The following is a 27,175-nucleotide window of genomic DNA, read 5'->3' as shown; positions in this document are numbered from 1 at the left end:
CCTCCTCTGGGTGTAGCGGCAGCCACCCGGCCAACTCTGAGTGACAAAGAGGAGAGCGGGGATTGGGAAGATTCATTCCTAAATCATGACCTCCCCCCCCACCCCACCCCCGGAAAGACAGCCCCAGTGCCACAAACAAAAGATGCTAGGGTTTGGGGGCGGGGGGGCGCTGGGGAAGTAGTTTGCCTTGACGCTTAGCTCCATGATGTGGGAATTGTTTGTCTCTGTCCCCGATACCCGGGGCTCCCAGAGAAAGCACACCCAGGCCTCCAGAGGGAAAAGGGGGGGGGGGAGCCTTTCCTCTTCTAAAACCACCACACCAGCAGCTGCTCCCAAGACCCCAGGCTGCCCCAGGGCCTTGGCAAACCAATCTATGAAGCTCCCATCTGACCCCACCCCTGAATTCCAAACCACCTTCGTACCCTTAGGGATGTGACAAAAGGCTGCTCCACAGTTCTAAAACCCAGCCTTATAATAGTACCCACCTGTGCAAAGGTTGTTGGGAGGCTTACATGAGATGGGTTAGGTCCAGGACTTACTGGACACCCGACCCCTGGCAGGTACCCGCCACACTCTCGCTGCACTGAAGACTGGTTGCCAAATGCCAGGAACCTCCCAGCAAAAAATAATAACAAGAGCAAACGCTTATATAATACCTCCTGTGTGCCAGGCACCGCGGGACGCCGAACGTGTATCCACGCTAACCCCTCCGTGTCCATCCTCAGCTCTCAGGAATGCTGTCCAGGGCTGGAATGGCCGTGGGGGTGCAGTGCAGGGGGGCGGGAGGGTATCAGGAGGCAAGGAAGCAGAAGACTCACCAGGGGTCCCTTCTGTCCCAGGGTATCAGAGACAGCAGTCCCAAGTTCAAACCAGGCCCTGCCATCACGAACAAGCAGGTGAGGCTGCACCTTGGTGTCCACACTTGGGCTAAGGAGTTACAAGTGGTAAACCTCCCACCCCTCCACCCCTCCACCCCCCCCCCCCCCCCCCCCCCCGCGAAGAAAAGGGAATGGAAATGCAGGAACCCTTCCCCCACCTCCCTCCACCTGGCCCAGCTTCTCCCCTCTGGCAGGCCAGGGACACACAAACACAAGCTCGCCCACACACCCAGGCTCCTCTTAAAATAAATATATACACACACAAAGCATTTTTTAAACAGCCCGCCCAACTACACTTACCAAAAAGAATCTGCCCCAACTTGGGCTCAGCAGGACCAAGACCCATACCCCCTCCTCCTACATAATCTGGCCTGCTGGCCCGATCCCCAAACACTGTACAGAGGTCCCAGACTGCAGGCCCCTCTAAAGCCAAGCCTGGCACTCAGGCCGCCCTACACCTCTCCCCAAGCAGGGTTCCCAGTCACTCCTCCCCAGCACCCAGGGGCGCTGAGTCACTCTGAGAGCCTGACCCAGCACACCTCTGCCTGCCCCCTACAAGCCTGGCACCCCCATCTCCAAGCACAGACCCTGGAGGGAGTAGCAGAGGAGGGGGGGGGGAAAAAAGAAAGAAACAGCTGTTAACACCCCACCCAACCACCAAAAAAGCCAAAAATAATAGAACCCCCCCAACACACAACAACCCCCCCACACCAGGAAAGCAATATAAAATCATATAAACCAAAAATAAAGAAAAAAAATCAAAAGCCAACTACTGCCCCCAAAAGGCTTTTAACCATTCTCAAAAAAAAAAAAAGTTTATTAAAAGTGTTCTTAATGCTTGAAACGGAAAAGATTTCCAAATATACAGACGCCTCTTTTCTCATAGAAATAGATAATTTTTTATAATACAAAAAAAAAAAGACCAAAAAACAACAACAACACAACAGCAACAGCAACAACCCCGTAGGAACATCTTTAAGCGATTACTCAGGGCCCGGCTGACAGTTACACGTGGGTTGCGTCAGTCCCGTGTACACACGCGTTCAGCCATGTTTAAACCGATTGCATCAACTTCGAAACCGGCCCGCCCGCCGGCGCCTGCACAGGAGGCAGAGGGAGACGCAGAGAGTTTATCATTCATCTGTACACATAGACATTTCTTCTTTAAATAACACCACGGGCGGGCGCCCCATTTGCATGTGCGGTTGGTTTGGACAAAAATATAGATATAGATATATATAATAAAATATTAAAATTACCGACGAGCTCCCCGCGCTGCCAAGTGCCCCAGTGCCAAAGTTTTGCCGGCGCCACCAGGGGCGGGGGCGGGAGCGCGGGCGCTTCCCGGAGTCTCCGCGGCCGCGGCGCGCCCAGCAGCGCGGAGGCCGGCCGGCAGGGGGACGCGCGCGGGGGCCGCGCTAGCAGTGGCCGGAGGAGGCGAGCAGGGGCTCGGGCAGCTGCTTGAACAAGTTCCGCAGGGTGCTGAGCTCGCGCGACAGCTGCTCCACCTTCTTCTGGAGCCGCTCGTTCTCGGCCGTGAGCTCCAGGACCTTGTGCTGCGTCTCCAGGTTACGCATCTTGGCCTTGTCGCGGCTCTTGCGCACCGCGATGTTGTTGCGCTCGCGCCGGATCTTGTACTCGTCGCTGTGCTTGTCCACCGTCTTCTTGGCCTTGCTCTTGACCTGCGAGGGCGCCGGCGCCGCCCCCGCATAGCAGGCGGCCGGGGGCGCCTTGGCGTCGGCGGGGCTCGGCGTGCCGGGCGGGCTGGACGACGAGGACGTGGACAGGCTTCCGCTGCTGCCGCTCGGCACCGCCTGGTAGCCGAGGTAGGCGCGCAGCGCGTACGGGAAGCCAGCCGCCATGCCTGCGGCACCGCCGCCCGGCGCTCCGGCCTCCTCCTTCCGCTTGCAGTCCGCGGGCTCGAAGCCCGGCTCCGCCTTCAGCTCGGCGGGCTGCGGCGGCGGCGGCGGGGGCGGCGGGTGCAGGGGCGCGAAGCAGCCGGGGTGCAGCGCGCCCTTAGCGGCCCCCAGGCGCCCCAGGCTCACGTAGCCGTACTCCGACGCCTTCTTGCAGTTCTTGCCCCCGTAGTCGTCGGAGAAGAGGTCGGAGAGGAAGTCGTGGTGCTGCCCGGAGGAGGCGGGCGCGGGGGCGGGCGCGGGCGGAGCCGCTTCAAAGGTGTCCGTGGCTGTGGCCGGCGCCGGGGCCTGCGGCGCGCCCAGCGGCTCCAGGTACGGGCTGAAGTCGATGGCGCGCTCGTGGTCGCCGATGCTACCCAGCTCGCCGGCGGGGGGGCGCGGCCCGGGTCTGGCCGCGGGGGGCGCCGCGGGGGCCGCCTTGCCGGCGTACGCAGCAGCCAAGCAGTCCGCCTCGTAGTAGAAGTTGGCCACTTCCATGGATTTAAAGGCAGGCGGCGGCGGCAGGGGCAGACATGCTGGGTCCCAGGCCACCAGGCGTTGCATGAACGCGGGTGCCCGGGGAGGGGGCCTGGGGCTGCCCGCTCCGGCCGGCCCGCAGGTGGCGCGGCCTCCTGGCTCCGGACTGTCGCCGCTGTGTCGCTGCTGCTGCTGCCGCTGCCGCCGGGGTGGCCGCTACTAGTGCGGGGGCTGACGGCTGGACCCTCGCGTGGGTCCTCTTCCCGGTCCCGTGCGCGGCTCTGACTCGCTAAAGTTTCTCCTGAGCCCGGTTATTTATAAAGGCGGCCCATGGCAACGGCTGCGTCACGCTGGCAGCCGCCCCGGCCCCTCCCGCCGCCGCCGGGACGCGGTGTGGCGGCCCGAGACCCCCGGGAGGGCGTCGGCGGGGCACGGCGGCCAGACCCGAGACCAGGAGTGCGCCCTCGGGGGTCCGCGGGTCGCGGGGGGCGGCCTTACGCCCCCTGCCCACCCCCACCCGGCGGCCCCGGGATTGGGAGCGAGAAGGGGAGGCGCGACCCCGCCCCCGGACCGCCCCCTCTGGGCTGGAGGCTGTACTGGAAGGGGGTGGAATCCGGGGAGGGGGCAACGCGATCGCCTTCCCCCACCCAAAACACGGCCGCCGCCCGCCCCCTGCTGGAGGAGGCGGTGGCTTCAGGATCGGCGGCGCCCAGCCCGGACGCCCCACAGAGTAGGCGCTCCCCGTGCCGGAGACCCCAGTCCTCGGCTCTGGCTCCTGGAGAGGTGACCGGTCTCCACGGCCCTTCTCCGGGCGCGGCTCCGCCCCCAAACTTGCCCCCATCCCCAGCTCTCGGAAGGAGGGGATTCCACGCTGGTGGAGACTCCGCTCGTAAAGCCACGTCCAATACAAGGACCCCAGTCGGCGGGGGAGGGATGGAGGTCAGTTCAAGGGAGCACTCCACCCGGGCCTCTGGGGCGGCGACTGCGCTCCTCCTCTAGCCCCGCCCACCGGACCTGCCCGCCCCCTTAGACCACACCTGGGTCTTCTCTGGCCCCACCCGACCCTGACCTGGGCCCAGGGAGGTGGAAGGGGGCGGGGGTGCTAGACTCTACCACATTATGCGACCTTGGGCGAGTCACTTTACTTCTCCAAGCTCCAGCCATGAAGGTGCCGTTACAGTTATCATTAACTGTAATACTGTCTCCACCAGACTCCCAAACATAAGGCTTCATTTTTAAGTCCACTCTGGGAGGCACAACAGAAAGAAACCATCCCCTACACAGGGTACAAAGAACCCGGGGGGGGGGGGGAGGGGCGGCGGGCATAAGACACCCAAGGTCACACGGCTTCATGTCCCCCAGTAGTCTCAAAAGAAGAGTTCTTGTCAGGGCACCCTAAGACCTATTTGCCAACCTGAGGCCAAAACCCTTTTTCTGAGGCTGGGGTGGGGATGACACTGAGAGCTATGCAGGAGGAGAAGGGACTTCCCCCATTGTTACCAAGTCCCCACTTTGTATTGAGGGTGGGGCTGGACCCAGGGTTCCCTTTTCCACCCCGGCAGGAGGATGTTTCTGCTACTCCTGGTACACAGATGGGAAAACAGGCCATGGCCCATCCTGGATTGGAACAGTGGGCTGTGTAGGCTCAAGGGGCCCCTTGCCCTCTCCAGCCCCATTCCCAGGCCATTTGGGCAGATCCTTGGGCCCACCCCTCTGCCACTCCTGGTCCAGGCCGCCCAGGCAGGAGCTCCCAGCCTGCCTGGGGATAACCCCCGGCCCACTGACCCCGGCCCTGGCCCTGGCGGGCAGGGAGGCATTGCTCAACCTTCAGTGTTATCTGCTGAGCTGGGGTGACCTCCGCCCCAGAGAGCTGGAGAAATGACATCTCCAAGCGCCCTTGGGGGTGGAGGGGAGCAGGGAAGAACAGGATGAAACACTGACCCGGCCTGCTGGCTTTCCGGGCCTTCCCAGCAGCCGCTGGGCCATGGAGAGATCTGAGGCCCCAGGGCCACTCAGCCAGGCCTTCCAAGCTGCAAAGTAGGACGCTCAGAGCTCAGCAAAGTGGGACACTCACACCACCTCCAAGAGGCCCTCCTGGCCCCACCTGCGAGTGAATTTCCTTACCAGCCTGTCACCAGCTACCATTACCCTACTTGTCCAGTCTACCTCAGTCTCCCCCCACCCTCCCCAAAAAACTGCCCGTTCTACGAGGGCTGGCCCACAAATACTGGGCCTCCTCGGCTGGGCATGATCAAAAGTTACCAGTGGTGAATGCATCTGCTGTTCCCTCTCACCAAGAACACTGGTCCCCTAGCTCTGCCCAAGGCAACTCCTCAGGGCTCAGCCCAAAGGTGACCTCCAAGAAGCCCTCCCTAACCTCCCCGTTGGAAGTCCCAGATCCTCAGTCGCTTCTTTCACATTCCCGTATTCTCTTTACAATCAAAATTACCTCCCCTATGCATGTGGTTTTCTGTCCCCACTGCCCCCTCCCCATGTCACCCCCACCAGGGCAGGGATTCTTGTTTTGTTCATTGCTGTGCCCCAGTGCCTAGAACAGTGCCTGACACAGGGAAGATGCTCAATGTATGGAGGAGGCGGAGAAAGTGAGGTCACCCCAGGCAGGATGGCATCCCTCTCTGAGCCTCAGCAGCCCGCCCCCCAACCACATGCAAGCATGCACGTGCACGCGCCCCCCCACATGCACGCATGCACGTGCGCGTGCGCCCCCCACATGCAAGCATGCACGTGCACGCGCCCCCCCACATGCAAGCATGCACGTGCGCACGCCCCCCCCCCACATGCAAGCATGCACATGCACACACACACACACCTATCAGGGTTCTGAGGAGATTGCAGTGAGACCTGGGGGGTCTGAAGCGAATTAGAGGATTTGCTGTGTGTCCTCAAGCACGTCTTCCACCCTCTCTGAACCACATTTTAAGCTCTCCACGTGTATTAACTCATTTAATCCTCTTGATAACTTGTAGGAAACAGATCCCATTATCTCCACTTTACAAATGAGGAAACTGAGGCCAAGGTCACATTTAAGGGGTGGAAAGGACTAGTCTTTCCAGGCTCACCTTCCCCCTTTGGGCTGGTAATAAGTCATAACGGGTCTGGGTTATGTGAACCCCATTTTCTGAACGGAAGAACTGAGTTCCAGAGGACGGTGCCCCGGGGTCACACAGTGAGTCGAGGGGCAACCCGATCCTGGTGACCAGCCCCCAAGGACCAGACTCACCCCATCAGGGTCTTGTTCTGCTGGCCCCAGGATGGACTTCACCCACCAGACACTGAGCCTTTTGCTTCCCTGCTCAAGATTCCCCACGCTGGCCTGACGGAGAAATCTGCCGCCACCCCAGGTGCCCCCAGAGGCTGCGTGCTTGGGTGACGTAAGCCCTTGTGTTTACAAGCCTCATTGCTCAACAGGCCCTGCCTACTGCTGCACCATGAACGCTCAGCCTCCCCTCCAACGAGGGTCTGATGGGCCCGCAACGACTAGGGCTCAGAGGCTACCAGCACGCCCCGTGGTCCTGCACCAGGGAGAGCCCAGAAGCCGGGTTCCACCTGACACCACCCACAATGCCCCCTACCGGCTACCGTCCCCCCCTAGGTGTCTGTCAGAGCCTGGGGTGAGGAAGGGTCTCAAACAAGGCAGCCAGGAGTCAAATCCAACCCGCAGATGTGTTCAGTGTGACCCCCTGGCATTTTGCTTTGTTGTGTGTGTGGTTTTTTTCCCTAATGAACTTATTGCCAACATTTAAAAATCAGGAGACTTCACATCAAAATTCCAATTTTCAGCTTCTCTTTTAAAACCAGAATCCGTGGGCTGGGCCTCTGTGGCTGTAAGTGTGGGCAGGAACCAGGCGGGGGCTGTGGAGGAACAGGCTCTTTCCTACCCGGATGCACACCGTCCTCTGCCCCCAAACTGCTTTCAAAAAATCCCTTCTCCCAGCCTCTGCAGCTTCTCCTTGGCCCCATTTTCAGGAGCAGAAAACCGAGGCAACTTGCCCAAAGGGGGCCCCAATGTCGCTCCTTTGATGGAGAATGGTCAAAAGTGTTCGCAGGAGGTAGAAATCAGCCTGCAGGTAGAAACAAAAGGCTGAAAGAGGAACCATCAGAGATGGTCCATGGAGCCGGTCTCTAGTGGATCTGGAATGGGGGGCCTGCAGGGGGCGGGCTTTGGTTCCTGTTCTGTACCCTCCTGGCTGGGACACTCCAGTGTGTCCTCTAGACCTCAGGCCCTGGTCTACAGAACGGGATAATAATACCCCTCTGTCTTGGGGCATTCTGAGCCAGCAGTTCCCCTCCCACTGGCCCACTGTGACACATGGGAATGCATCCCCTTAGTCCCCCCAGAGGGCCTGACCCTGGTAAGTCATGGAAGCCTCACAAAGTAGGCTAATGGGAAACAGGTCCAGAGAGGGTTAGGACCTTCCCCTAGATCACAGGGAACCAGTAAAAGAGCCAGACTGAAAAGCCAGGTCCCTGATTCCAAGATTTTCCCCACTACGCCTCCTCTTTAAAGCTTCACTTTCCCCATCTACCAACTGGGGCTGAAATTAGATCCCTGAGAGCTGCCAAGCCAAATATCCTGGGATCCAGGGTTTTGGAGTCCTGGGAGATGCTCAGGGCTGGCTCATGAAACTTGTCTGTTCATATGCTGCCACCATGTGGTGGGCTCTGGGAATGCAAGAGTGATTTAAGTGAATCCTCTTGCTTCGGGATACAGAGGTGGGCACTATGGCTATGAGAGATATTCACAGGACAGGAGAGGCTACTGAAAGAAATAAAAATGTCCAACGAACCAATGTCTACAGACAAAAGGTGCTCATTTTCACTTAGTCATTCATCAAATAGTTTTTGGCATCTATGGTGGCTCATGCTATAGAAACATATTCACGAACAAGACAGAGTGATGCCTGTTGACATTCTCCTTGGAGAAGACAAACAAGAAACAAGATAAATGAGTAACGTATACATTGTGTTAGATCCCGGTAAACACCCTGGAGAAAAATACAGCAGAGGAGGGGAATGAGGAATGCGGGAGAGGGCGTGGGGGGCTGGCGTGGATTTTTGACTTTAGACTAGAGTGGTCAGAGGAAGGGGGAACGGTAGGTGCAAAGGTCCTCACGTAGGAGCATGCCTGGCCCGTGCAGTTGCTGTGGGTGGAGTAGGTGGACAGTAGGAGGAAATTATTTCAGAAATCATGAGGGCCAGGGGTGCCTGGATGGCTCAGTCAGTTAAGCGTCTGACTTCGGTTCAGGGCATGATCTTGGGTCCCGGGTCATGATCTTGGAGCCCATGCATTGGGCTCCCCGCTCAGCAGAAGTCTGCTTGTCCCTCTCCCTCTGCCCCTCCCCCTACTTGTGGTCTCTATCTCTCAAATAAATAAATATTTTTTTAAAAAAAGAAACCAAGAAATAGTCGGGGCCATATCCCCCAGGGCTTTGTGGGGCACTGAATAGACTTTGGCTTTTACTCCACGTTAGCTGGGAGCCATGGAGAGTTCTGAGCAGAAGAGGAACAGGATCTGACTTGGGTTCGAACGGAATCCCTCTGGCTGCAAGTCGAGGAGGGTGGACGCTACTAGCAGCCAAGGGGAAGCGAGGAGCCCAGGGAGAAGGTAACCGCAGTCCATGCAAGCAGCTGATGGGAGACTCCAGCAGCAGGGTGGCCGTGGAGGTGGTGAGAGAAGGGGTCAGATTCTGAATCTGTTTTGAAAGTAGAACTTTCAGGATTTGCTGATAGATCCAGTTATAAGACAGCCACACTTCATATGGACCGCTCCGTAGCCATTTAAAGGGATGAGGTATGTGACTACCAGAAGCACCAGCCCCCAAAAGAAAGAAGTAGATAAATCAGGTGATGTCAAAATTAAAAACTTCTGTGCAGCCAAGGGAAAAATCAAGAGAGTGGAAAGTCAGCCCTAAGGAATGGGAGAAAATACTTGTAAATCATGTATCTGATACGTTAATATCCAGAACATGTAAGGAACTCCCACAACTCAACAACAGAGAAACAACACAATTAAAAATAGGGGAAGGACTTGAATAGACATTTCTCCAAAGAAGGTATGTGAATGGCTAATAAGCACGTGAAAAGATGCTCAGTCACTGATCGTTAGGGAGATACAAATCCAAACCACCATGAGAGACCACCCCACACCCACTAGGATGGCTACTCTCAAGAAAAATAGGAAATAAGTGTTGGTGAAGATACAGAGAAAATGTTGGTGGGAATGCAAACTGGTGCAGCCACTGTTGGGAAACAGTATGGCAGTTCCTCAAAAAATTAAAAATATGAACTACCATATGATCCGGTAATTCCACTTCTAGCTGTATACCCAAAAGAACTGAAAGCAGGGTTTTGACGTTACACATTCACACCCATGCTCACAGCAGCATTATTCACAAGGGCCAAAAATGTGGAAGCAACCCAAGTGTCCATCGATGTATAAATGGATAAACAAAATATGGTCTATACATACGACAATTATTCAGCCTTTAAAGGGAAGGAAATTCAGATATACCACAACATGGATGAGCCTTGAGGATGCGATACTAAGTGAAATAAACCACGCACAAAAGGACAAATACCATATGATTCCACTTAGATGAGGTCCCAAGAGCAGTCAAATTCACAAAGACAGAAAGTAACATGGTGGATGCCAGGGGCCAGGGGAGAAGGGAGTGGGGAGCTGTTTAATGGGGACAGAGTTTCCATCTGGGATGATGAGAAGCTTCTGGAGACGGATGGTGGTGATGGCTGTAGTACAGTATGAATATACGTAATGAACTGTACATTTACAAATAAGATGGTAAATTTCATGTTATCTGAATTTTACAATTTAAAAAAGGGGGGGGGGCGCCTGGGTGGCTCAGTGGTTAAGCAACTGCCTTCAGCTCAGGTCATGATCCCAGGGTCCTGGGATCAAGTCCCACATCGGGCTCCCCCTGCTCTTCGGGGAGTCTGTTTCTCCCTCTGCCTCTGCCTGCCACTCCCCCTGCTTGTGCTCTCTCTCTCTCTCTCTCTTTGTCAAATAAATAAATAAAATCTTTAAAAGAAAAAAAAAAGGACAAGGCAGATCTTCATTATGTCAACACGGAGAGGTGCCCATGGTGCGGGAAGGCAAACACTCTTACAAACTTCTAGTGGCCGTGTGAAGTGGTAGAACCTCTAGTTGTAGTTTGGCCCAGAAACATCATTGAGCCCAGAAATGCTGGGCATTTATACTACAAAGATACAGCTGCACAAAGAAAAATGGACATGGCAATAGCAGGAGCCTGTGGACAGCATCAGTGGCTACCATCACCGGGGAATACTATGCCGCTGCTGAGAATGAGGGATGAAGAAGAGGCTGAGGGAGAGGATCTAGACCCACACCGTCCCATAGAACTTTCTGGGATGATGGCGATGTTCGACATCTGTGCTGTGTCATATGGGACCTACTAGCCACCCATGGCCAGTAAGCAATTGAGGCTAGTGTGATGGAGGAAATGAATTTTGTATTTTATTCCATTTAAGTTAAATGTAAATAGCCTCCTGTGCTTAGTGGGTACCGTACTGAACAACACACATCTGGAGCCAAGATCTATCATTAAGAGGAAAAAGCCAAGTGCAGGCCAGAATGTGTGGTGTGCAAACCCCCACAGAACTGAGAGGAGATGCAGGACTTCACTCATGTGTGTGTTTCAGAAGGTTTCTCCCAATGAAAGGGCCACAAGAAACCGGCGACCAGGGGCAGCCTAGGGCCCGGGGTGCTCTGAATATGTTGTGTGATGACCCACCCCAGAACTTAGTGGCCTAATACAACTGCCATTTGGTTTGCTCCCAATCCTGTGGATCAGAAATCTGGGCAACTTGTCTCTGCCCGGTGCTGGCTGCCGGCTGGAACGTCCGAGCTGGCTCCTTTACCCCCGTGTGTGACGTCTCAGCCAGATGGCCCGATGGGTTGATGGTCAGCTGGAGCATATGTCTGCCCGCTTCGTCCTCGGTCCTGCGGTTCCCCACTATGTAGTCTCTCCCTCCCCACGTGGTCCTCCCAGCGCAGTAACCACACCTCTCGTACGGCAGCTGGCTTCCCCGGAGCGCAAACATGAAAAATGCGAGGCCTTCTTTAGGCTTAAGTCCAAAACCGACACCACCATTCATCCTACTGGCGGGAGCCACTAAAGTGAGTCTTCCACGGGAAGAGGGCTGGGGACTGACGTGGGAAGTGGGAGGAGGACCTACATTTTTTTTTTCTAACTTTAAAACGTTCACGACGGATATGTGTTACCTTATTATCTGTTTGAGTTTAGAAAGTCATACATTGCCTGGTCCTGTCTCCACACTTTTGCTTGTGCTGTTCCCTCTACTTCAACACCCTTCCCTTCCACCTGCAGCTGAGACGATGCCTGGAGAAACTTGCCCTGAGCGCCCAAGGCAAATGACTCCCTGTTTCCTCTGCACTCCCCACAGTTTGTGCCTCTAGAATCTCATTCTGCCCCTACTGGAGTTAGTTTCGGGTAATCGGCCTCTCCCAGCAGCCCCTTAAGGTCAGCCTAATCTAGGTCACGTACACACACACACACACAGTGAAATGATGCAGGTGCTGAGTAGGTGCTCAGTGATTTGGGGGCCCAACCACTTGCCTGACCCACAATCTCCTCACCCAACTAGGCCTTTGCCAGGCATCTGTGGGTGCACTATCCAAAATCGCCACCAGGTGGCAGGAGAGCCCGGCCTCCAACCTCCCCAGTGCCTGTCTAAGCTGGGAAAGCCCCCACAGGTTGGAAAGCTGAGAGGTCACAGAGGCCAGGACAGGGGGCCCCAAGGCCAGCTTTGAAGATAAGTTGCCCATTCCCCTCCCCAACTTCAAAATTTGCCTCCCCCTCAAGCAAACTGACTTTAATCAGAGGCAAACCAGCTACTGGTAGATGCAAACAAGCTGGAACCACCTACGAAATTGTGCACGGAGTGAAAGACACCAGACACAAAAGAATATGCCCTGCATGCTTCCTTGTATATGAAGCTTTAGAAAAATAGGCAAAATTCATCTATGGCAGGAAACAGCAGAACAGTGGCTGCCTCAAACTGGGGGATGGGCAGGCTCGAATGGGGAAACACGAGGGTACTTTCTGGGGTGATGGTAATGTTCTGTATTAGTTTCCTAGGGCTGCCATGATAAAACGCCACCACGAACTATGTGGGTTAAAACAACATGTTCCAAGTCTGAAGTCTGAAATCAGGGCCACGCTCCTTCTGAAGGCTCTGGGGAAGAATCCTTCCTTGCCTCTTCCAACTAATGGTGGTTACCAGCAATTCTTGGCATTCCTGGGCTTGACGCTGCATCCCTCCAATCTCTGTGTCTGTCTCTGCATGGCCTTCTTCCCCCTATGTGTGCCCGTGTCCAAATCTCCTTCTCCTTTCTCTCATAAAGACGCCAGTCATTAGATTTAGGGTCCACCCTAGTCCTGGATGATCTTATCTTAACTCGGTTACATCTGCAAGACCCTATTTCCAAATCAGGTCACATTCACAATTACCAAGAGTCAGGACTTGAACATTTCTCTCTGAGGGACTCGATTCAAACCCACTTAATGTTCTCTATCTTGGAAAGAGTTTGGGCAACACAGGTAGATGCACTTACCAAAAATAATCAAAAGTACACCTAAGATTTGTGCATTTCACTGCATATGTTTTCAAGACAGAAACAAAGATTGAACTCTAGCTGATGATAGGCACGCTGAAGTGTTTAGGGGTGAGGTGTGCTGGGGTCTGCACTCACAGTATTTAGTTGTCCTGGCTTTCTTAATTGGGAACGATTCCTCAGTCTTTCTTATTCATGACCTTGACACTTTTGAAGAGGACAGACTGGTTATTTTGCAGAATGTCCCTCCTATGGCTCTGTCTGAAGTTACTCATGGTTAGACTCAGGCTCTGCACCTTTGTCAGGAACCGCCCAAGTGGTGGTATGTTTGTCCTCCTCAGTGCTTGCCATCGGGAGACACCCAAGAGCCATTGACCCCTTACTAGTGATGTCAATATTGATCACGTGGTCAAGATGATGTCAGCCAGGTCTCACCGCTGTGAAGTTACTGTATTTTCTCTTTATAATGCGAAGTAGCTTGTGGGGAGATATTTTTAAACCACCTAACTATTTTGTTAATCCTCCAAAGTTCACTAACTTTTCACAGTCTCACTGATTTTCACGTTTTAACATCACATATGATGTCTGCCTCAGTCTATTGCTACGTAATAAATGACCCCAAAACATAGCAGATTAAGGCAATAATCATTTTTTCATCTGGAGTTTGACTGGAAGGTTCTGGCTTGGGGTGTCTCAGGAGGTCAAGATGTCAGCTGGGGCTGCCATTATCTGAAAGCTCAAAGGTGCTGGGGCATCGGCAGCCAGGAGGAATATAATGTGAGCCGTACATGAGAACCACATGCTTAACTTTTAGTTCTCCAGCAGGCACAGTTTAAAAAGTAGAAAGAGATAGGGGCAAAATTCATTTTTGTAATATACTGTATTTAATTCAATGGAACTCAAATCGCATTTCAACACGTTCTCAATATGAAAAATTATTGATGTATCTGACATCTCTTTTTCAGTGTGTATTTCTCACAGCATGTTCCGATTTGGACTGGCCATAGCCAGCACTAAACAGCCATGGGTGGCTAGTGACTTGTGTGGGACAGCTCAGCACAGAGGCACCTGCTTCCAAGATGACTCACTCACAGGGCTGTTAAGGGATTCCTCGGTCCCCCAACACGTGGCCCTGTTTGTCCGGATGCCTGAGTGTCCCCATGACACGGAAGCTGTCTTCCCCTAGAGAGAGTTACGGCAGAGAATGGCAAGGAGAAAGGAAATACCTGCCTTTTACTGACCTTGTTCTCTGACACAGCATAGATTCTGCCATATTCTACCCATCCGAATGGGATCACTGAGTCCAGCCCCCACGCAAGCGAAAGTGAATGAGAGTCCACCTCTTGACAAGAATGGAGATAAGACAGTAAGTCAAAGAATTGGTGGGCATATCTTAAAATCACCATACTCCCACTTTATTTGTTTATTCATTTATATCAGGAGAGACCCGTGGATTTTATGTTATCCGAGGGGTAATAAATCCATCACTACCGTTACTTATTTTGATGCTCAAAGTGACCCAGATTCGGCCAGTCTAAGTCACCTTTTACTGGCTCCTGGGTCTTTCCACCATGTCCCCATCATTCTCTGGGCATTCCCTTATTTCTGGGACAAGATGTTCCAGGCTCCATTTCTACTTGTCTTAACCCAGCCCTGGTTCCTTTTACAGGAGAATGGTATTTTGAAACCAGAATCTGGGTGCTGTCCAGCTTTTTGATTTTTACCAACCCCACAGGCGTAAAGGGATATTTCCTGGTTGTTTTCATTCGCATATCCTATTACTAATGAGTTTGAGCCTGCTTCATTTGCTGGTAGTTTTCCTCTTCTGTCAATTGCTCTCCACATCCATTGTCCCTTTTCCTTGGGGGATGCTGTCTTTTCCGCTGTTGTCTATTTGCAAGTTTCCTGTATATTCTAAGCATGGCAATTTTAGACACTGCAATGTCTTCACACTCTTGACACCTGCCTATTTACTCTGTCCGTGGTATCCTTTGGCCAGAATTCCTTAATTTTGATATTATCAGGGTAATGCAAAAAAAAATGTTTTTTGCCTTTTATACATTTGTGGGGTTTTTTTGTTGTGGTAAAATACAGATAACATAAAATTTACCATTTTAGTGGTTTTTAAGGGTACAATTCAGTGACATTAACTATAATCACAGAGTTGTGCAACCATCACCACCATCCATCTCTGGAACTTTCTCATCTCCCCAAATGGAAACTCTGTCGTCCTCCTGCCCCAGCCTCTGGAAACCTCTATTCCACTTTCTGTCTCTATGGACGTGATGCTCTGGGTACCTCAAATAAGTGGAACCGTACAATATTTGTCCTTTTGTGTCTGGCTTGCTTCCCCTGGATAATGCCTTCAAGGTTCATCCATGTTGTAGCCTGTGTCAGAATTCCACTTCTTTTTAAGGCTAAATAATATCCTATCATTCAGATAAACCACATTTTGTGCATCCATCCACCTGTCAACGGATATCTGCTTTGTTTTCGCCTTCTGGTTGTGGTGAATGATGCTGCTGGGAACAGGTGTATGAGAATCTGAGTTCATTTTCAATTCTTTTAGGGATAAACCTAGAAGTGGAATTGCGGATCATATGGTAATTCTATGTTTTCACTTTCCCAGGAAGCGCCAAACTGCTTTCCACACAAGCTGCCCTGTTTTGCATTCCCACCAGCACTGAGCAAGTTTCCAGTGTCCCCACATGCTCACCGGAACGGGTTATTTTCCATTCTGTTTTTTTATGAGAGCCATCCTATGCGGTGCGAAGTGGTATCCCCTTGTGTCTCCCTAATGACACTGAGCATCATTTCATGTGTACACTGGCCATCTGAAGGGTTTTTGTTTTTTTTTTTTAGGGGGGGGAAGATGTCTATTCAGGTTCCTTGACCATTTCTGAATCAGGTTCTTTATGCTTGTGCTTTTGAAACTGACTTAATTTAAAAAGTCCTTTCTCACCTCTAGGCATAGAGTGACCTTCTGACTATTCTTTTACTAATGGGAGAGTGCTTTTTTGGAGTAAAATATATATAATATTTATCATTTTAACCATTTGTAAGTGTACAATGCAGTGGTATTAATTACATTCACAGTATCTTGTACCCATCACCACTGTCAATACCCAAAATTTTCCATCGTTCCCAACATAAACTCTGTCCCTATTAAACAATAACTCCCAGTCCTCCCCCTCCCCAGCTTCTAGCAGTCACCATGCTACTTTCTGTCCATATGAATCTGCCTATCATTGTTCTTCCGTGTCTGGTTTATTTCCCTTAGCATTACACTTTCAGGATCTCTCCACCTTGTAGCATGTGTCAAAATCTCTTTCCCTTTTTTTTTTTTTTAAGATTTTATTTAGAGAGAGAGAAAGAGAGCACGTGCACATGCATGCAGGGGGAGCGAGAGAGGGAGAGAGGGAGAATTTCAAGCAGACTCTGCACTAAGCACAGAGCCTGACGCGGGGCTCAATCCCACGACCCATGAGATCACAACCTGAACCGAATCCAAGAGTCAGATGCCTAACCAAAGGAGCCACCCAGGCGCCCCCAGATTAGTTATTGGAGGAACATCGAGTACCTGTGATGTGGTTGATTGAGAATCTCATCCAGGCACCAAAATACACCAAGCCCTGAGTCCTGCCCTCACGGGGCTGACACTCTAGTGGCCGGGCAGGTGGGGGGGACACAACAGACAAACATGCGTATGGGATAATTTCAGGTATTGATAATACTATAAAGGAAAATAAAGCAGAAGTTGGATCTGTGTGGGTGGCAGCATTATTAGAGGGTGTCTCTGAGGAGGTCTGAGCAGAGGCCAGAAGGAGCGGCATCCTGTGTATATAGAATGCACGTAAAATAGCAGTGGAAGATCCTGACACATAGTAAATGCTCAACTAATGGTGGTTCACTGTTCTATCCCAGAGATATGTTTCCAGTTTTGCTGAGTGGCACAAGCCCTGGGCTACTGTAACATTTCCTCCTCCCTTGCTCCCTCCAGCTTAGAGGGGGCAAGGACTTCTGATGCAAATTTCTGAGCTTTTTCACACCCTCTTTTTTGACTTTTGGGCTCCTCCACCATCCCTGTCACCAGTTCCCCGTTGGAAAGTCTCTCTGTTTAAATGCACAGTGGTTTCCTTTCCTGCCACAAGGAAGGGATCTGAGAGCAAACTGGAAGGTAAGCAGCATGGTAGGCTTTTGCAGCCCTTTCCCCCTTCTTGAAGCTAAAACCGGGTGGGCTTAGATAGGAGAGGCAGCTGGGGGCTGGGGATCAGGGCTGCTTTTGTCCTAGCTCTGCATTTTGTCAGCTCTGCAAACTTCATCAAGTCACGTCCCCTCCCTGAAGCCTATTTTCTCACCTGTCCTGTGGGAGAAAGGATTGCACTCATTGATACAGGGTGTTCTGAGGACTTGATAGGGTGGCACGGACAGCCGCAACCTTAAGAAAGAATAGTAAAGAGGAGACTTCCCCTACAGGCCGAAAAAGGCACATGCCAGTATAATAAAAACAGTGGGGTGCTGGCCCACAGAGACGCAAGCCAACGAGGGAACGCAGGGGGGCTGGAGCCGACCACAGTTGTCTAAGAACCTCAGTGCATGGAACCAGAGCCTGCCCGGGAAAGGAGAGATGGTCCAGGAGATGCTGTTGGGAAACTGGCCCCGAACAAAACTGCAAACAAAGGCAGACTCTTCACATGGATTAAAGTCTTAATACAAAGGGAGAAACCATGAAATTAGTCAAGTTATAGACACATGGTGGTATATTGCTCAGCCATAAAAAAGGAATGAGATTTGGGGGTGCCTGGGTGGCTCAGTCATTTGAGCCCTATACACTCGGAGGGGCATCTGCTTGAGATTCTCTCCCTCTGCCCCTCCCCCCACATGCTCACGTGCTCTCTCTCTGTCCCAAATAAATAAATATTAAAAAAAAAACTAATCTAATGAATGAATTCTCTCATCAAATCCTCATGAGACATCCATAAGGTAGACCCATGGGTCCATATGTTATAGAAGAAACTGAGGCTCAGAAAAAGTCCCAACTCGGCCCACGCTCACCTAGCTAGTAAGTAGTGAAGCTGGAATTCGAACCCAGGCCGCCTCCTCCCCTTGGTGCCTTCCTTCCAAATCTCTCCTTGCTCTGTGGCTTCCCACACTACGCTCACAGCCACCCTGAATCTCTCTGGTTCTGGAAATTCCCAGTGCCTTGCCAAGCTGGGCTGCAGTTTCATTTTGTGCCAGGATGTGTCACCAGAGAATCCTTGGTGGACACAGTCCGCTGTCAGCGCCCCAGAGCATTAATGTGCCATTGTTTATCTCATTACCTTTAAGGATAGTTCCAAGTTTCTCCTCCACAGACCAAGGTGCAGCTATATCCTAGCACCTGTGGTCATGAGCTCTGAGGTGAGAATTTCTCTGGGAATGGATTTCTAGAAATGGAGTTGCAAAGATCAGGGAAAATCTTTAAATTGCACAGACTCCATGAACTTGCTCAGCCTCGTTTACAGCTGAGGAGGGTGGGGCCCACAGAGGGCACATGGGTTACCCAGGAGCCTACGGCAAGTTAGTACAAGGGCCAGGTCTGAAACTGGCTCTTCTGGCCACATATTTTTCCACTACACTTGGTCAGATGCTCCCACCTCAGCACAGGGCAGTCTGTACACTTTTATACGTGTACGGACCTGTGTCTGACCGTTCCTTCTGTCATTCAATCATCTGTTCACTCACTTAACAACTACACTGGTGAGATACCAGATCCACACTGTTCAAGAATGGCTCAAATAACAAGTGTTTCCTAGACAAGAAAATCATTTATCTTCCTCTCTTACATTAATCTGAAGGAAAGCAGTCCAGGGTTGGATGGTGGCTTTATGGTATCAGGGACCCAGACTCTTTCTTTCTTCTTTTTTTTTTTTAAAGATTTTATTTATGGGCGCCTGGGTGGCTCAGTTGGTTAAGCGACTGCCTTCGGCTCAGGTCATGATCCTGGAGTCCCGAGATCGAGTCCCACATCGGGCTCCCCGCTCAGCAGGGAGTCTGCTTCTCCCTCCGACCCTCTTCCCTCTCGTGCTCTCTGTCTCTCATTCTCTCTCTCAAATAAATAAATAAAATAAAATCTTTAAAAAAAAAGATTTTATTTATTTGTTTGTTTGTTTAGAGAGCACAAGTGGGGGGAAGGGCAGAGGGAGAGGGAGGGTCTCAAGCAGACTCCACGCTGAGCACAGAGCCCAACGTGGGGCTCCATCTCACAACCCTGAGATCATGACCTGAGCCGAAATCAAGAGTCAGATGCTCAACCAACTGAGCCACCCAGGCGCCCCGGGACCCAGACTCTTTCTATCTTATAACTCATCCATCTTCAACTGGCAGCTTCCATCTCATGGCCCAATGTGGCTACTCTAACACTGCCATCACATCTACATTCCTGCCAGTGGGAAGTGGAGAAAAGGAAGCAGAAGTCAGTCTCTTTAAGGGCACAAACCAGAATGTTTTGTGCCGCTTCCGCTCTTATTCGATTCGCCAGAATTAGTCACATGTCCTATACTGCTGCAAGAGAGGCTGGAACAGCAGTCTGTTGCTAATATAGCTGGGCAGCTGTGTTATCTGCTAAACTCGGGGTTTATAACCAATGAATATATTGTCCACCCTCTGCCACCCATATTTTTGTGAGCACCTACCACGTGTAAGAGAAGTCGCAGCAGACTAGAAATAGCCCAGACTTTGGAATTTGATTCATCTTGGGTTGAATCGCAATTCTGCCTTTCCCAGCTGTGTGTCATGACCTCTCTGAGCCTTAGTGTCCTCATTTATAACATGCAGATAAGAGAAGAAGTATGCTCATGCCATGTGAGAGCACTGGGCCCAGCATATAGTTGGCACCAAAGGAACGGCAGCTGCTTTTCCAATGAACTAGACCCTGAGCTGGGGTCCTAGGGGCCAGAGGTGACTCAGCAGAGGCCCTGCCCTTGATTCCAGTGGAGAGACATTCCCGAGCAGCCTCCTGTAAATAAAAGCCCAGAGACTGGTGAGCACATAATCCCAATGCGTCAATTGTGCATGAGTCAGAAGCAGTTATGCCCACAAGTCATAAAGTAGCAGCCGGACCCAAGATAACTGGCATCCTTCCAATCCCACACCCCCACCCCCGTTTTACAGAAATGCAAACAGAGCTGAGGGAAGAGCTGTGACCACAGCGTGACTCCACAGTTTTATTTTATCAGTCTCCTCCTAATAGGACACGTGGGTTAGTTCCAGTTCGGAGCGATCGTAAACAGCCTTGGCTGGGCCTCCCTACGCCTATAGGCGTGGGGGTTTTCCAGGATAGCTGGAGAGAAATAGAATTGCTGGGGTGAACTGGAAGCCCACAGGGTGCTCCGATGGCAGCAAAGGGAGGTGTCTCTCCCCAGTTTACTTGCAGATCAGAGTTTCTCAACCTCAGCACTATTGACATTTTGGTCGGAGAATTCTCTGTCCTGTGCATGGTAGGACATTTAGCAGCATCCCTAGCTTCTCTACCCATGAGATGACAATAGCATATTACCACCCCCAAGTTGTGACAACCACAAATGTCTCAAGACATTGTCAAATGTCCCATAGGGGTCAAAAGCATCCCCAGTTGAAAACCACTACTTGAGATATACAGAGCCTACAAGTAGGAAGTCTAAGCACAGATGCTTTAAGCAGATGTATGGATGTTCACGATTTTCTTCTCTTTGGGCAGGCACACATTTTTTCCCTTTGGAAGGGGTACAATGACCTTGGTAGTCACTAAAGATTTCAGGTCATTATGGGTGCAATTAGTGGTATTTGGATATGGACAATAGAAATTATAACCTTCTGCGAACGTTAAATTTCCTCATTTTGAAACCTGTTTCAAACCTGTGGCCACGTATGAGAATGTCCTTCTTCTTAGGAAACACACACTGAAGTATTTAAGGGTAAAAGGACATCGCATCTATAACTGACTCTCAAAATGGTTCAGAAAATTTATACACACAGAGAGAAAATGACAAATCAAGTGTTACAAAATGTTGATGATTGGGAGATCTGAGGGAAGGAGATACGGAAGCTTACTGCTCCTTGCAACTTCTCTGTAAAATTAAAGTTATCTTAGAAATTACGATTTTAAAAGGATCTTGTCATACTCACCTATGTTTTATTCTAGTTTTTAAAACATGGCTTTAATCTTTTATTCCCTGGACTCCAAATTACTCCTGTTCCCTGAATAGTACACCGAGTACATTCACACCTCATGGCCCTTGATCTTGCCACACCTGCTGCCAAACATACCGTCCCTCACCTTTTCTCCCTGATGAAATCTTACTCATCTTGGGGCAAGTTAACTTTTCTGAGCCTCAGGTTTTTTTCCTGTAAAATGAGGCCAAAGAGCAAGTGTACTTAAAAGATCCAGCACACAGAAATAGCCACTTTCAAACACCAGTCCCCCACCGTTTCTCCCCAATCGCACCCTGATCTTGATCCCTACACTCTGCAAGTAAGAAAGATGTAAAATAAAAACAGAGGATGTATTGGTTTCCTATAACTGTAAAGTCCAGAAGACGATCACACACAGTTCAGGTAAGGTTTGCTCTGGGTATTTACTTAATGCCAATAACAATAGCTAAAATGTATTGCCAGGCACTCTTCTAACCACAATGTATTTATTAGCTTATCTTCACAATGACCTCGCAAAGCAGGCATAATCTTATTATCCCCACTTTCCACATTAGGAAACTGACATCCTGCGAGAATAAATAATTTGCCCATGGTCACACAGCACACAAGTGGTAGGGCTGAGACATAAACCTATGTCTGTCTGACTGGAAAGGGAGGACCACTTTCAGGTAAGGCTTGATCCAGCCACTCAAAGATCTCACCAAGGACCTGGTTTCTCTTGGTCTTTCCTCTCTGCCTGCTCCAGGGAATGCACCCTAAAGATGACCCCTTCATGCTGCCAGCAGAGTCTGATGAGACTTGCTTTCTCATTCACATCCAATGGGGGGAAAGCATCTGTGTCCCAAGATGCTTGGATTCCTGGATCCATGAAATTCCATGGCAGGATCCTGAAATTCACTCTGATTGGGCCATCTGAAGTCACACACCCATCTCCGAACCAATCACCATGTCCCAGGTGGCTGGACAAAGTCGCTTGGCTTATGTTAAAGAAATGGAGTCCATCCCATACAAACCACAAGCTGAGAAAGCAGGCAAGAGAGATTTCCTCCAAAAATTCGGAGCATTGTTTCCACGAAGGAGGGGGAATGGGCATGGGCATCCAGAAGCAGATGTCTCCATCCCCATGACTCACGCATACAATAAAACATTTTAAAATGTAGAAAAAAAGGAAGGCTTAGTTAGGGGATGGTTGTGCCATAGCACAGGCATGCACCACTGGTCAGTGTAGTCTGGCCATGACCCTCCAGGGAAGGAGGGCTTCCTGTCCATAGCCATGCCCTGTGGTGGTGGCAGGGTCAGGAGGCAGGTACCTTCAGGGTGTTGGCAAACAGCCTGGAGCAGGCCAGAGCACAGCATGGGGCATTTCCTTCTGGGTAGGAGGCCCTGCTGGGAACAGGGGAAATGGGAAGGAGATGTTCCCACAGACTGACTTAGGGAGCAAGCAGCCCGGCTGGGCACACAGAGCCTCCAGGGGTAGCGGGATAGCTGGCATCCTGACCGCACTGCAGCCCCCCCTTGTCTCTGAGACTCTTCTCACAGCCAGGAAACTCTGACGCCCTTGGTCCTTCCGCCAGGCTATGACCTGGAACTTTTAAGGTCCCTGTGGGCCCCAAGTCTACTTTTTCCTAACAGCCCATACATTCAGTCAATCATTAAAGCTAGTAAGGCTCCTTCCCACCTCAGGGCTTTTGCACTGGCTTTTGGCTCCATCTGGAACACTATTCCCCTACAGTCTCGTAGGGCTCCCTCCATCCCCTCCTTTAGTCTGCTCACCTTCTATCTTTAGTTTATCACCTTCTCAGTGAGGCATTCCCTGGCTACCCTCGTTAACTCCTCAACCTGCCCTCCATCCTCCCAGCTTCCAATCCTCCTTACCCGGCTTTGTTGTTGTTGTTGTTTTTCCAAAGCAGCCGTCACCCCCTAGCATGTCAGCATGGTTTAGTCCTTAGTGATTATTGTCCATCTCCCTTCCCACCCCCCAGGTGTCAACTCCAGGAGGCAGAGATTTTTGTCTTCTTTCTTTCCTGTGACGTTTCTAGTACCTAGAGCAGGCCCTGCCCTGTAATTCAATAAATATTTGCTGGGCGAATACATGAATTGTAAAAATGAAAATTAGAGTGGAGCTCCTTTTTGCAGTCAATCTGTGTTGTGCGGAGCCTACGTAAATATGCCTGAGGCAGGATCTTCAACATTCTGCTCAACACAGGGCGCTGTGTGTCACTAAGGAACATCTCTCAGGAAGGAGACTCTGTTCCCCACAGGTCCCTCAGCCCACAGCACGGGGCCAGCTCGGAGCAGACGCTGAAAACGTGCACCCAGCACAAGCGCACTCAGATGGATGAAGAGGATGCATAAAGAGGTGGGAGAAAGAAACCCGCTGGCGCAAGCCCCTGTCGCAGCCTCCCGTGACCTCCAGCCCCCTCACCCATCACCCCTGTGGACGCTTCTTACTCATCGCCCTTCCCACTAGGTTCACCCCGTTCTAATCCACCCCCTCTCAGCGGCTAGGGGGAGCTTCTCAAAGCACCAATTGGATCTTCAGCTCTGCGGGGCACCCTGGTGCTGCCCTTGGAAAGGTCCAGAGTCCTATGTAGGGCACCAAGCATGGCCCAAGCCCCCATGGATCTTACTTTTCTCTACAACTCTCCTCTCCTGCTATACTCCAGCCTCGCCAATTGTTGTTTTTTTTTTTTTTCTTCAATTGAGTAAAACAATCTCTCACCCCTGGGTCTGTGCGCATGCTATTCCCTGTGTCTGGAAGACCCTCATACCTCACCTGACTCCCTTGCCCCAGCCAGTTCTTACTTTACTTCAGTTGTCAGCTCAGGTATCTCCTCCTCCAGGAAGCCATCCCTGATTTCTTACCCTGAGGTAGGTAGCCATTACGTATGCATTCCCATAGCTCTCTGTTTGCCTCTTTCATTCACGCATTAACTCAACATTTATTTGGCCTAAGTAATGCATAATGATCTGGCTCCTTCATACCTCTCTGATCCCACCTTCCCCCTTTTTCCCTCTCACCCTCTGCTCCAGCTACATAAGCCTCCTTGCTGTCCGTTGAGCACACACCAAGTATGGTCCTGCCTCAGGGCCTCTGCACATCTTCTCTGGGTATCCTCACTTCCTTCAGGTCCCTGCTTAATTGCCACCGCCTCAGAGAGGCCTTCCTGACACCTCTGCTCCTCATCTGATAAAGCACTCCCTGTCATTCTCCACCCATCTCTGCAGCCTGCTTCACTTCTCCACATCATTGGTCCTTACCTGAAATTAGATTATCTTTTTGCTGCTGTACCATCAGCATTTCGCACAGTATCTGGCCTACAGCAATTCTCAGTAAAGATCTGATGAATAAATGAATGGAGCAATCCAGATCAACATGATCGTAACTTGAGGCAAGCCAGCAGGGGCTCCATCCCCCAACACTGTGACACCTTGGGGGTGTCCATCATGGGCAGCTTTGCAGCCTGAGTCTCAGAGCCAGGAGGAACCAGAGAAGAGAGACCTAAAGGAGGAGAAGGAGCCAGGCACATGCCTCTCCAGGGAGACCGTTCACCAGGAAGCAGGTACAGCGAGTGCAAAGGCCCTGTGGCAGGATGACAGTGGGAGATGTCAGGAGACAAGGCTGGAGAGTCAGCAGGGCCCAGATCAGCAGGGTCTTCAAGGTCAGATGAGGGTGTGGATCTCATCCCAACACCTTCATAGTCAAGTGTAACACACAGGAGAGGCGACGAACATTTCTGCAGTGTCTCCTGCCTGCCAGGTAGCCTACCTGTTCACTGTGAATCTTACTAAAGCCTATGAAGCATTCTTTTTCCATTTAACGAAGGAAAATGGACCTACATAGGCTCAGAAACAGAGGTGTGAGACTCCAAGTTTCGAAGGCTGGGCTCCTTCCGTTGCCCATCCCCGACTTTGACCTCTGCCCCGCCCACCCATCCCCATCTTAGGTGTGTGATTCTGCCTCTTCCCTCCTTTCTGGATTTGCTCTAACTTGGTGACCAAAAGCGCATGTCATTCTCAAGGCCAGAAAAACAACTCGACACCCACTTGACATCTCTGCTCGGAACATCCAGCATGCATCTCACACGCAATATGCCCAAAACAGAACTGCTGGTCTCCCCCCTTCCCCAAACGTGCTCCCACTGTGTTCTCCCCCAGCTCAGTCAACAGCACCCCCATCCTCCCAGTGGCTCAGGCCAGGAACCTGGAAGTCATCCTCGACTTCCATTTCCCTCACCCCCCCATCTCATTGACCAGCAAAGCCTCGCCACTCTGCCTTCAAAAGCACATCCAGAATCAAGCACTTCCCCCACATCCACGATCACCCCGGTCTAACCCTCCATCCGCTCCTACCTGAGCCATCACTGTCACCTCCTCCTGGTGTCCTGCCTCGGCACGGTCCCCTGAGTTCATTCCTTGCGGACAGCCAGAGAGACCCTATTAAAATGTAAAGTCAAGGTCACTGCACAACTCTTTACCAGAACTGCCCCACAGAACTTTCTGTGATGATGGACATGTTCTACATCTGTACTGTCCAGTTCGCTTGCCCCCTGCCACAGGTGACTTGAAATGTGCTAGTGTAACTGAAGGGCTGAATTTTTAATCCTACTTAAACAGCCACACTCTGTTGGCAAGGCTGTGGGGAGCAAGCACTCTTGAACACAGCTGTGGGAGTCTATATTAGCATGTGATTCTAATCCCGGTATCCACCTACCTGATGATGGTTTGTCTATATCTACCAAACTGACAAAGGCATTTAACCTTTATCACAGCGATCCCACTTCAAGAGTGTGTCCTCTTGATCTACCTTCACAGGCCACACTGACATCACATAAAAAGTTTACAACATCTAAAGACAGGAAACAACCAATAGGCAACTAAATGAATTATTTTTACCTGTTTCTTGTCTGTCCCTCTTGCAACTCTGAGGACAGGGCCCTCACATGTCTTGTTTGCTGCTGTACCATCAGCATTTCACACAGTATCTGGCCCACAGCAATTCTCAGTAAAGATCTGATGAATAAATGAATGGAGCAATCCAGATCAACATGATACTGACTTGAGGCAAAGCCAGCAGGGGCTCCATCCCCCAACACTGTGACACACAATGGAATACCATGAAGTTGTAAAAAAAAAAGAAAAGAAAAAACAAGGAAATATGACACCTAGGGCACAAAGAAAGAAAAAAACACAAAAACTGGACTTCATCGAAAGTAAAAACATTTCTTTAAAAAAACATTTTTGTGCATCAAAGGACATTATGCAAAAAGTGAAAACAAAATGAGAAACAATATTTGCAAATCATATATCTGATAAGAGTCCAGTGTCCAGAACACGTAAAGAACTCTTACAATTCAACAATAAAAGACAAACAATCCAATTATTAAATGCGCAAAGGATTTGAATGAAAGCATCGGGCTGAGCCTTAATTCACTTCAGCAAGCGTTTACTGAGTTTCTACCATGTGCCCTATGCTGATCCAGACATGGGGATTCAGCTGCGAACAAAGCACGTCCCGGCCCTCAGGAACTGGTTTTCTGCTGGGTGACACATGAACTGCAAGTTCATTGCCCATGACAAGTGCTGTGAACACCAAACATGATGATGTCACAGTGACTGGAGGAGGGAGCAACTCTGAGCAGAGAAGTCAGGAGGGGACTCTTGAGGAGGCAACATCACCGGTTATTAGGAGTCAATGAAAGGCTGTTGACTCGCTCTTGGCCCGGGGTCTGACGGATACTAAGCGCTCACCAAATCTTACAGTGACGCTTAAGGTCATTCTCATCAGTTTACTGTCCTCTCCCTCTAGAGAACAGGAGGTCCTGGGGCTCAGGCTCGCGGGCGCTCAACACCAGCTGGCACACAGTAGGCGGACGCACGGTCCTCGTAACCTCTGCACGCGGTAGGGCTCGAGAGGCTAGCCCAGGCAGGGGGGGCCCCCAGCCAGGGAGCACTGTTCGAAGTATCCACCAAGCGCTGGCTCCCTGGCCCCGGCCCGGCGCCCTCCACTCGCGCTCCTCGCACACAGGAGGCGCTTGACAGTGCGTGCTGAAGAAACGCGTTTCTGGGTCCGGCGGCGCACGACCTCGGCCCATTGCACAGGCCGGTAAACCGAGCGC

The 27,175-nt window shown here is 51.2% G+C and overlaps 1 protein-coding gene and 1 long non-coding RNA gene across 2 annotated transcripts; both read right to left on the bottom strand.

Moving 5' to 3' along the window:
* Positions 1–1,672: 1,672 nt before the first annotated feature.
* On the bottom strand, positions 1,673–3,676 carry CEBPB (CCAAT enhancer binding protein beta). The gene has a single exon (XM_027624060.2). The coding sequence runs from the start codon at positions 3,335–3,337 to the stop codon at positions 2,297–2,299; it is 1,041 nt and encodes a 346-aa protein (XP_027479861.1). The 5' UTR covers positions 3,338–3,676; the 3' UTR covers positions 1,673–2,296.
* Positions 3,677–7,198: 3,522 nt separating this feature from the next.
* LOC113937344 lies at positions 7,199–26,827 on the bottom strand. Its single transcript, XR_003524600.1, has 4 exons — positions 26,518–26,827; positions 25,953–26,069; positions 25,410–25,493; positions 7,199–7,332 (listed from the first exon to the last, which is right to left on the bottom strand). It is a non-coding gene; the product is annotated as an uncharacterized LOC113937344 (long non-coding RNA).
* Between the last annotated feature and the right edge of the window lie 348 nt (positions 26,828–27,175).

Source organism: Zalophus californianus, chromosome 8 (assembly GCF_009762305.2).
Source record: "Zalophus californianus isolate mZalCal1 chromosome 8, mZalCal1.pri.v2, whole genome shotgun sequence".
NCBI lineage: Eukaryota > Metazoa > Chordata > Mammalia > Carnivora > Otariidae > Zalophus > Zalophus californianus.
Note: the sequence above shows the minus strand (reverse complement) of the source record. Positions and strands in the feature narration are given on the sequence as shown.

Excerpts from the sequence above, each read along its gene's own strand:
- CEBPB (XM_027624060.2), bottom strand. The coding sequence starts at position 3,337 with ATGCAACGCCTGGTGGCCTGGGACCCAGCATGTCTGCCCCTGCCGCCG.